This window comes from Pithys albifrons, chromosome 2 (genome assembly GCF_047495875.1).
Source record: "Pithys albifrons albifrons isolate INPA30051 chromosome 2, PitAlb_v1, whole genome shotgun sequence".
Taxonomy (NCBI): Eukaryota; Metazoa; Chordata; class Aves; order Passeriformes; family Thamnophilidae; genus Pithys; species Pithys albifrons.
The window spans coordinates 105707988-105718769 of record NC_092459.1 but is presented as its reverse complement, the minus strand read 5'-3'; the positions used below and the strand labels follow the sequence as shown (position 1 = coordinate 105718769).

General features: G+C 51.1%; 1 protein-coding gene across 5 annotated transcripts in view; it reads right to left on the bottom strand.

Moving 5' to 3' along the window:
- Window positions 1-10782, bottom strand: part of GALM (galactose mutarotase) — a 31586-nt gene that overhangs the window by 7023 nt on the left and 13781 nt on the right. For 3 of the 5 annotated variants that reach the window (XM_071581187.1, XM_071581194.1, XM_071581179.1), the window contains 7 exons: window positions 9212-9292; window positions 8519-8673; window positions 5462-5668; window positions 3955-4036; window positions 2232-2373; window positions 1964-2138; window positions 1367-1475 (listed from right to left, as the gene is read on the bottom strand). In XM_071581187.1, the coding sequence (XP_071437288.1) occupies window positions 1398-1475; window positions 1964-2138; window positions 2232-2373; window positions 3955-4036; window positions 5462-5668; window positions 8519-8673; window positions 9212-9292 (920 nt within the window). In that variant the 3' untranslated portion in view covers window positions 1367-1397. Of the gene's footprint in view, window positions 1-1366; window positions 1476-1963; window positions 2139-2231; window positions 2374-3954; window positions 4037-5461; window positions 5669-8518; window positions 8674-9211; window positions 9554-10782 lie in introns of those variants that run through there. The other 2 variants (XM_071581170.1, XM_071581199.1) reach the window with 2 other exon arrangements.

Here is a 10782-nt window from a genome sequence, read left to right as displayed (position 1 = left end):
ATTACGAAAAGATTCCCTGGCAGGTGTGTGGTGTGATTGCTGCTGCTGTGACCCTCCTAGGCTGTGCCTCTGGGCAGGGTGTGCATACCCCACACAGCTCAGTGTCAGGGGACAAGCATCCAAGGTCTCTGGTGTGGTGTGCAAACCCCGCTCCTATAATGGTGTTCCCTTGGTTTGCAACCTGGTGATCCCCCCTGCTGGGCTTTGCTCTCCAGGGGATACCAGCCCTCGGTAGGAACTGCAGCTGCGTAGTGTGACCACTCACTGTGCATGTCTGTGAATGCCAGGTGTGACAGGAGAGTAGCAGGGTGCTTCTTTAGGTGTTAGGGGGCAGAACTGACTGACAGGTCTGCCACTTCTGCAACCCCAATGGCCAGGCACTTACGCTGTGGGCAAGAGCATTCCTGCAGCTCTGCAGCTGAGGAAGCAAGCTGAAAGTGCTACAGGCCCTGGCTGCAATCTGCCAGTGGGAGCCGGGGCTTATGCATGCCCTTCAGCAGCAGCAAGGCAGGAGAAGGTGGGAGTCAGACTGCAGTGCCTTGCACAGGGTACCTGGCCCAAGGCCTGTCTGTTTCCCTGGGGAGAGGGCTGTCAGCTACCTAATGTGATAGTACTGCCATCCCCCTGGCTTCTGCCAATTTTGTACAAAACCTCAGAAACATGGAGATTTTTATCAGATAGGCTCCTGTTACAGGGTTTTTGAGATGGTGTGTTTCATGTGGAAACACAACATTAAGATGATGGTTTTCCTCCTGCAGTTGCATATTCAGGACTAAATGGATGTGCCTGCTTCACTTCAGCAGCCAAGGCATAGCACGGAAGATGCTCTTGTGCAGCTCTTGCTGACTTCAAAATAGGAGTTAAACCAGAGGATCCAGGGCAGCCAGCTGGGATAATCCCAGCACACCATCATCCTCTGGAAAGCTATTCTGCATGAGCACTGTGCACTGTGTAAAGACAGCAGCAGCCAGAGCAGCTCAGAGCACTTTTCTGGAAATAGCAGATGTTGTAATGAACAACCACGACTGCATCAGCCTTCCCACATGCTCTCCGTAAATATTACCAGATATTCCCCAGCTGCAGTTGGGGCTGCGACAGGCCATGTCCCCAGACAAGGTGTTTTCAGTGCATTTTTACTGCAAAACAAAACCCAGGGCCCAGGGTGAGGCTGGAAAGAATGTGAGAGCTTTGCACAGACCAGACAGCAGCAGAGGTTGTGACACACGTTAAAACCAGCAGGAACTGCAGGTGAAAACCACAGAGGAGGAAAAATGCTCCCACCAAGTGGGATGCGTCACCCAGGGTAATTGGAAAGATCTGTTTGGCACCTGGCAAGGTTTCTGGTTAAGCTGTTGGAGGCACTTACCCCTCTCACTGGTGGGAGTCAGCAGCCCCTCTCAGGCAGTGTTGAATATGAGCCATGTGGTGTGGTTGTATTCCTCACTTGGCTGGAGCAGGACGTTGGGGAAGTGGGGCTGGGGAAAGGAAGCAGCATGTCAGTGACTGTAAGTGAATTCCATGGGACCACAAAGGGTCATAAAAGTATGGCTGCATCCCTTTGGCCTTCCCAGGGTATCATCTCACAGCTCCCACCAGCCATTTCCAGCAGCAGTGTGTAACCATCATCACTTGCCAGCTGGCTGAGTGGGCAAGTCCTCCTGCTGGTTGAATTCAGACCATGAGGAATAATTTATGAGGATGTGGCAAGGCCCCAGTGGAGCCTTCTACTGTAGACCCCATCCTTTTGGGAATTGGGACTGCACAGGGCCAGTACCCGCTGCACTGACTGACCCCTGCCTAAAGCCATGGTATGCTGTGGCCTGTGCCTGCCTCTGTTCTGGTGTCTGCAAAGCATCTCCTTGACAAGCAGACTCTCTTTATATATGTAATGCCCCAGACACATTGAGGGCAGTGGGGGTATGGTTCCTGCCACAGGGCTCCTGTGGGGGAACAGACAGCTCACCTTGTTGATGGCATCGGGCCAGTTCTGGGTTTCCAGGCAGAGCGCCGAGTGCTTGGGGTATGTGATGCCACCTTTGCCCTTCAGGGAGCCATCAAGGTTGTTCCCCGTGTAAAACTGGATGCCAGGCTGGGTGGTGTGAACCTCCATGGTCCTGCCAGTGGGTGGGTGGTGAACCCTGGGGAGATGCCAGTGGAAGATGTCAGGGGATTGGCTGAATGGGCCCCCACAGCTCCAGGGGTGGGGGACCCTTGCCAAGGTCCCAGCCTACCTGGCTACAAGGTGTGGAGACTGCACCTGCTGCAGGCAAAAGTTGTGGTCGAAGCCATCGAGGTGAAACTTCTGCATGTGCTTCCCCAGCTCCACGGGCTGCCGGAGATCGAATCTGGTGTCCTGCACGGCAGCAACCTCCCCTGATCAAGGAGAACAGCAGCATCAGCCACTCACCCACACACGAGCAAACCCTGGTGGGGCTGACCATGGGCAGGGCTGAGATCTGTTGGTTTGGTGACCTGAGGGGTTTTAGCCATTAGTGATCCCTGTCTCATTGCAGTGTCCTGCTTCAAGCAAGCTCGCCTTGTGGCCACTGTGACTGGGGCTGGGACATCACTTGTCCCCAGCATAGCTGGCAGCCCCTGGGGATGCTGCTGTTCTTAGCAGGGACAAAGCACAGACAGGGAGCAAGAAAACATAAGGGAGCTTTGTATATGTAACTATACCAGCTAATTAATATAACCCCAAAACTTCTTGGCTATTAAAGTTTGTGTATGCATAGTGTTTACATACATATACTATCTCTCCCTGTATAAATAAATGAATCCTCCCAAATCTCTGAATAAACACCTGTGAGATGGCCATGAAGGTGGTCCACCTATGGGACGGTGAATATGGGCTGTATAGTGGGACCAGTCCCCTTCTGCCTCAGGGCACTGTTTCAGCAAAATGGTTCAAGACCATAAACTCAACATTTTCTCTCATCTTTTTTAAGGTGTGCTGTGGGAATGCAGTCCTGTGATGAAGCAGCAAGAACAATAAGACATACCAAACACAGTGCAAAACAGTCACCCCAACCCAAAGGCAAGGGGTTTGGCATGGGAGAGGGGAGAGAGGAAGGGAAGGGGAGGAATATTTTTTCTGCCCCTCTCTAAAGGGAGAGGTTTCCAAAGGTCAGCAGGCAGCTTCTAGCACTGGGGATGCTGGCATGGGGACATCTCAGCCCCCTTGCTGGCCCCATGAGCTGTTCTCTGCTCACTGCAGCCACACATCCACCTCATCTGTGGCTCTGCACCAGGTGTGCTCTGCAAACCTTGGGAAGCATCAGTCTGTACCTGACAAACAGCACTTCTGTGGCTCCTGATCCTGTCTAAAAGGAATGTATTTACTCAATTCGTCTGTGGAGTGGAAAAACACCTTGGAAAAAAATGAAACCATTCTGATTCAGTTACATAAAATACAGCAGTCTTTAATAGTTGCACAAGTCTTGTCTTCACCCCAGGACTAAGACAACACACACAAGAGGGAACTTCAAAAAGCAGGAGTATCAAGCTGGCCACAACTAAGACATGAAAAATAGCTCGACGGTGAAAGCTTCTAGCAGGGCAGTGGTTTTGGTATGGCCTTAAGCTCTTCTTCTTTAGCACAGGCATGACACACCGAGCTGAGCAAAAGCCACCTGAACCAGGGAATCCACTCCTCCAGGTATCACAGCTAGCTTTTCTTCTGGATGGGCATCACATATGCTTCTGACCCCATTTCCTGCTGCTCCTACCTGCACCCTCTAGGCAGACCCTCGTCTCCAGGTCTGGAGGTAGTGATGGACCCTGTTACCAGCACCTCACTTTGCCCACTCTGTGCCCATGGATGAGGGCCCTGCTGTGTCTGGGGTCCCCTGGATGCTGGCGTGTCCCCTTGCTGGGCAGTGCTGCTCCCAACACCCACAGACACTCCTCTGTAAAACCACTCCCACCACGTGCCACGAGTGCCGCACCACCCACCGGTAGGGATCTTGGTGTCATCCACAGGAAGGTAGAAATCTGCTTCAATAGAGATCTTATGGTCATAGACATCTCGCGAGCCCTGCAGAAGGATGGGAAATGCTGGGATTCCTGCTGCAGCCCTTCCACTATTCAAGCAACCCTAAACACACTTGGGAAGTGACTGTCCACAGTGGTGCTACAGCTGATCTGGTAGTGCCTGGGGGACCACCTGGCCATCATCCTGCCCTGACCTTGGGCACAGGACAAAGCTACTGGCACAGGCAAAAACCTGCATGGGCCCTAAGAGCTGTAAATCCCACAGGGCTGAGACCATCAGCCTGTACTTGTACCTCACTAAGCAGTACCAACCTGCAGGCTAACTATCCAAAACACACTGTGTGCTGAGCACTCAGCAGTGGGCAAAGGGGGAAGGAAGCAAGCACGGGGAAAAGAAACCCATCCTCCTGGTTCACCTCCTGCATTGCAGTGGGAGTGCGCTCCTCCTCCTCTTCCACAGCCTTGGGAAAGCTGGCAGGGAACCTGCTAGGTTGGAAAGGGAGCAGGACCAAAGCTGAGCCTTCAGGTCACTATCTAATCGGAAAAGCAATTTCATGCCCAAAGGTCTCCTGTTCCTCTGGAACACATCTGAGTTGCGCGCTGCAGGTGTGGATATTACTGCACCTCTGGGAGTACAAACACAGGGTACACCAGTAACTGCACAGACATTATCACCAGCGGCCTGAGCAGAGCTCCTGCACAGAGGGGCTGGGTTGTCTCCCACTAACACTTGTAAGGGTCTTTGTCTCATGTCCAAGCGTGACTGCACTGTACTATCCTATTGCTCTGCCCAGCAACATTTTATTTCTCAGTTCCTTTTTCTCCTCAGTTATAAACAGAGACTAAAACACTGCTGCAATTAAGTGCCCATTTGGTTGACAGAACCCTGTACAGTGTGTGGGAGACCTTGGCACCCAGCTACTGCAACCTTGCTACTCTGCAACTCTGGCCATCTCACATCCCCATTTTATGATGTTTCTCCTCCCCATTTTACCTTGGGTATTTCAGTGCTGGCACTACAGGCCCCAGTCTCAACTGCACCACCTATGCAAGTGTTCAGCATGTGGTCTCAGAAGTGCCAACAGAATACAGCTAAGAAATGTCAGCCCACCACTAGGGCACGCCAGCTCTGCACCTCCTCTGTCATCTTCCCAAGGGACGAGGAGAGACTGAGACTCCCCAGTTGCACACAAAAGGAGAGCTAACATTCGTGATGGGATGTCTCTGTTCAAGAAGCACAGAAACAACATGTCCTCAGTTGAGGTCTCTGCAATTCAGTCCTGCCCCTGCATGCAGCCCACGATGCAGAGACAATCCTTACTGCTCTGCCCCCAAAAACATGCTCTGTCCCCAGATCAGCATGTTGGTCCCAATGATCCAATGGGAAGTTCATGGGTCATCCCATGGGTCCCCAGGCTTTCCTACCTTGCACAGTGTCTCTCCACAGGGTTCATCTCCTCACACTTACCTGCCCTGCAAGGTTGAAGTACGCGTGGTTTGTTAGGCTGATGGGTGTCGTCTTGCTGGTCTGGGCTCGATAGTTGATGGACAGCTGCCTGCCATTAAGGGTGTAGGTCACCCAGACTTTCAGGTCTCCAGGGTACCCCTCCTCACCGTCAGGGCTGAGTCGGAAGAAGCAGACACCATCCGGGAGTATCTGGGGGCTCCAGAGAACCTGCAAGGAGCATGTTGTTAGTGGGACAGTAATGGGAAACATGATGTTCTTTCCTCCTGCCTCAGGCTGGGCTAAGCCCAGGGACAGAAGGCACTCAAGGGATGTTGCACTGAAACAAAGGCTTTGTCATTCATCTTTCCTGCCTTTACTTCTAGAAGAAAAAAAACCCAAGAGCCCGATCAATCTTTTTCTCCTTATGAAGGATTAAAACTAAGATCCCTCTTGTTGGAGGAAAAAAAAAGGAAGAAAACACAGGCACTGGCCTACTCTTGGTCAGCCAGGACCAGCAGCATGGAGCAACTTTTCCAATGAGCAGCCAAACAAAAAGGCAGTTTGGTAGTTTGATGAGGGTCTGTTCCAGCCTGTGTTACTCTATGCCTAAGAGAGTCTACATGCTTGATTTTTGTCCAGCAGCTGGACTTTTTCACCTTTCCATGGATCTCCTGATGTGCAACATCACATCACTTCAACAAATTGACACACTTTCCTTTGCTCACTAGGCTCTGGCTTCTAGGACAATATAAGTACACACTGGGAGCTCCTGCTCAGGGGCTGGGGTTGCATTAAACAATACCAGATGTACTGCCAGACACATCTATAGGTCTCTCTCCAGAGTGCTCCCATTCTTGCCCTTGCCAGAGACCAGGGCTCTGCTTGGAGCCAAACATGGTCTTCCAGTGAGTAAAGCAAGGCAGCATACCATACACAGTTGCCCAGACAGCCTGTTTGACCCTGACCATGGGACTGGTGTTAAGGATGGACGCGTGGCAAGAGGTGAGGTGTCTGGATTCTGGAGCTTTGCATCTACCTAACGAACAGTTACTGTCTAGTCAAAAAGGACAGATTCAGGAACAGGGACCAGATAATGCTTTCGAGATGATCCCTCCCATGTCCTGCACAGAGATCACAAACACAGGGCAGTGTCAAAAGCCAGCATTTTCACCAAACAGGGGAACTGAGGATGCCAAATATATCAGATTGCAGAGCAGGTCCTCCTGCACAGAATGCAGTTTGACTGCAGCTCCCACTGTTGCACGGATGCTGCAGTTTTAAACACGAGTTTCAATTTAGGTTCTTTGAAGAAAAAGCCAGTAAAGTCCAGGAAGCATACAGGTATAACTATTTTTTTTAAGATAAGAGGATTATTTTCTAGAGTGGCCCGGCAGTGTGGTCACACTGCCATGTAAGCACAGCTGCAAGACAGTCATCAGACCATGCACTGACCCCAGTGCTGAGATCTGTAAGATCAGGAAAAACTGACAAGATGGTAAAGATAATCACAGACAAATGCTGGTCTTTGTTGTTCATGTTAGGGCTGTCTCTGAACAGTGATAATTTCCTAGCTGAAGAGGTCTTGAGCAGGTGCCCATGTGTGCCCTGTGGGCAAGAGGACACAAAGCTCTGGCTGGGAGATGTCACTGCCTTGTTCCCACCAAGCTGGTGTGCCTTCAGCAAGCAAGGGGAAGAGGCAGGAGAAGAGACCACGTTCCCCACCTGCAGAAGACAGCTTGGAAGTCCCAGGTGCAATGGAGTGTTTGTTTTCAGCTCCAGTTCACAGGGATCAGGGTATATATAAAGAAACCTTAAACTGGATTGTTCTCTTTGGGGTACAACAGCCAAACCACCCTTTCTTCTAAGGCTGCTGAGGAGCATTTCATCCCAACCTGATGCCAGTTCACACTGCACCGCCTCAAAGTGTTTTTTTTCAAGACACTCTGACTTTTGTCCCATCAGCCTGGATGTCCTTTCATGAAATAAAGCATTAACCCAGGAAAGTAGCTCCACCAGCTCATTCATATATGTTCTTCTGGGGAAATGGTGGATCAGCTACTTGCTGGTTACAAATACATTTGAACTGACAAAGCCCAAGGCATTAGGAAAGTAGAGACTTCTAAGCCTGCTCTGCAATCAAGCAAGGTTATCAGCAAGACTTTCAAGAGAGGAAATGCTCTGTTGCTTTACCATCTATAGTGCAGAGGCAGTATGTGACTTCAGCAGAAGCTATTGGGAGAAGATGGAAAAGGTTGGGTGCCCTGGGGCCAGGGAAAGGTTATTTTATCTCAGGAGGTCATGGCAGAGGGGCTGGGAAGAAGACATAGCAATCTTGGATCCTGGGGCATTTTGGAGGCCTGATCTAAGTCCCCATTGCTGTGAGTCAGTGAGAGCCTGGGAGATGCTGTCAGCAGGCAGCACAGAAGGGGGCAATGCAACGACTGCATTGAACCTGCAGCACCACCCTCCTCTCCCCTTACTTGGCAGTGTTGTTGCAAACAATGATACCTAGTTTCCACAATCCAGGTCCTTTTGACTCCGGGAGGAGCAATGGGTAGGCAACCGCCTATCCTTGAAACTGCAGGTAGAAATGAGCCTGCGTGGAACACTGTTCCCTAGGAAACTTGTGTTTGGACACTGGCACAACTGCAGTACTCAGTTTAGGGTGGTACAGCTGGCACCTTGGGAGCCTCCGTTTCACTTGAGGCTGAGCCGTCACTGCTGTGTCGCAACCCAGGCTCTGTGGCAGCAGCACCTCACCCAGGACAACCCTGTCAGAACTGGGCTTATGAACACACAGGGCTGTGGTCACACAGAGGAAGCACAGCACCCCTCTCTGCACAGCATCCAAGGATGATATCAGCAAGCCCTGCAAATTCAAAGACAAGTCAACCCAGCAGCTCACAAGATCTGTCTCACTTTCCCCCATTCCTGCACTCACAGCACTTTCTGAGTTGATTCAACCCAGTAACCACCAGAAAATGCTACAGAGTCGGGAGCAAAGACATCATACTCTCTAACCACAACCCCACAGGCTGTGTGCTGGGCCAACACTGGGACCGCCAGCCTGATTTTCACCTTGTCAAATCCCCTGGCTCCTCCATGCAGGCTGTTGGGCCCATTGTTGAGGAACAGTTGATACTCCTTTCCATCCACAGTGAACTTCCCCTTTGCAATCCTGTTGGCAACGCGCCCTACAACAGCACCGAAGAAGGGATGCTTCCTTGTGTAACCTGTACAGAAAAAGAGCATACAGTTAAACAGAAGCATAGGGAAGGAAGGGATGGGTGGTCTCCAGGTGTGTTTATGTACCCAGAGGTGTCTCTCTCTGCTTCCCTCCAGGACTAAATAGGTGAGTGCAGTCCCAGTGTTTCACAGGACACATAGCTCACTAGTCATGTACATCTTTGATTCAAATGGCCTGATGGGATCTTGCGTACTTGCAGACTTGCAGAAAAGGCCTCTTGCAGTTAAAGAGCTGCCCCATCAGAGTGGCACACTGCAAGTTGCAGCCACTGGTGTCCCTGTTCCACACCCACCACTGAGCCCAGGACAGGCAGCAGGAACTGCATCTGTTCAGATCATGATTTGGAGGGGACGCTTAGGAGCAGATCACACAGTGTGACAATAAACCAGTAAACGCTGGTTAAATTGCTAAACTGCCTGATCGTGGTTCCTGGTTTTGTTTTGGGAGTTTTTTAGGGGTTTTTTGGGTTTTTTGTTTTTTTGTTGTTGTTGTTGTTTTTTTTAAAGAAATCGATTTAGACCCACCTTCCAAAGTGTCAAATCCTAGGACAACATCTGAAAACTTCCCATCCCTGTCTTTTGTCTCCAAAGCGGCGATGATGCACCCTAAGGACAAGATCTCCACTTTCACGCTGTCCGACTCTAAGACGAACTTCTCCACCTCTCCCCCTCCCTGCTCCGGGGGCATCCGCCCGAACGCCTCTCTCCGCACCGCTGTCATCGCTCCCCAAAACCCGGCCGCCGGCACCTCCGGGGAGCCTCAGCACAGCCCGGGAAGGACGCCCGTGAGGAAGGAGCAATGGCGGCCGGGATCGGAGCACACAGGGCTCCAAAGGGCGGCCAGAACACCCGCCCGGCGGGGAGGAGCCGGAGAGGAGCGCTGGGCAGTCCGGGGCTGGGAGCGAGGAGCAGCCCCACCGGGCGCGGGAGGTGCCGAGGGGAGCGAGAAGGATGCCGAGGGGAGCGAGAAGAATGCCGAGGTGAGCGAAAAGGATGCCGAGGGGAGCGAGAAGGATGCCGAGAGGAGCGGCAGGGATGTCGAGTGGATGCAGCGAGGCTGCGGTGCTCAGGCGGGCGATGCCGGGTCGGGCAGCGCAGCCGCCAGCTCGCAAGTTCGGAGGACAGAACATTGCCGCCACCGGCTGCTCTCTCCCACTTCCATCACACCGATACGACTTTCACGGCCCTTGCAAAGCATGACATGATAGAATGCTGTTTTTTCCCTTTGTGACCCGCCCCACACATAGTCCCTCCACAAGAGGCACAAAGCAGCGCCTGCTGATGGAACTCTAAATCAGGCTCAGGGCATTTACTGACCAAGATGTTGATATTCTCAAAGTCATGGCTTTGACCTGGGCTCCATTAAAAATCTTTGTCTTTTTAAATATCGACCTCTGACTATCTCAGGTCTTTGCAGGCAATTTCAGTCTGCAGGGAAAATCCCCAGTAACATTTAAGTAATGTGTGTACACATTTTTGACCTCTCTTGGCAAGGCTCAAGTCCAAGATGAGAACCTCAGGACAATTTGATATGGTTGTATTTCTATGAGGGCCCATTTTCAGAATTTGTTCTAAGAAGCAGTAATTCCAAGAACTGCCACCAAAAAGCATCAGTCAATCAATCAATCAATCAATCAATCAAACTAGTGGTAGCTAAATATTAATTTCAAACACAGCTATCATCTTTTGGGGAGACAAATTCCAAGCTAACACAGAAATAAGCCCTCCCACTCAGGGCTGAGCAGAGATGGTTTGGGAACCTGCACTTCTTTGTTTGCTGTGTTTTCTTCTGCATCTTCACAACCAATGCTCTCTATCCAAAAATGACATGGCAAGTAAACATGCTTTTTACTGCTCATCCATACCACCTCCAATTTGAGACAGGACAGGGAGCAGCACAAACTCTGGAGTGAGGAAGGCTCCAGATGGATGAAAGAGAGGATGACCTTTTATAACCATTTCATAACATGTTTTCACATGCAGAGAGTTCCCAGAAGCTCAGTCCTTAGCACCTTGGCTCCCTCAACACCTCTCTCTTAATGTGCTTCTTCAGGGCTAGGAAGCATTTCTGCTTTGCAAAGACAGGATTTCATTAG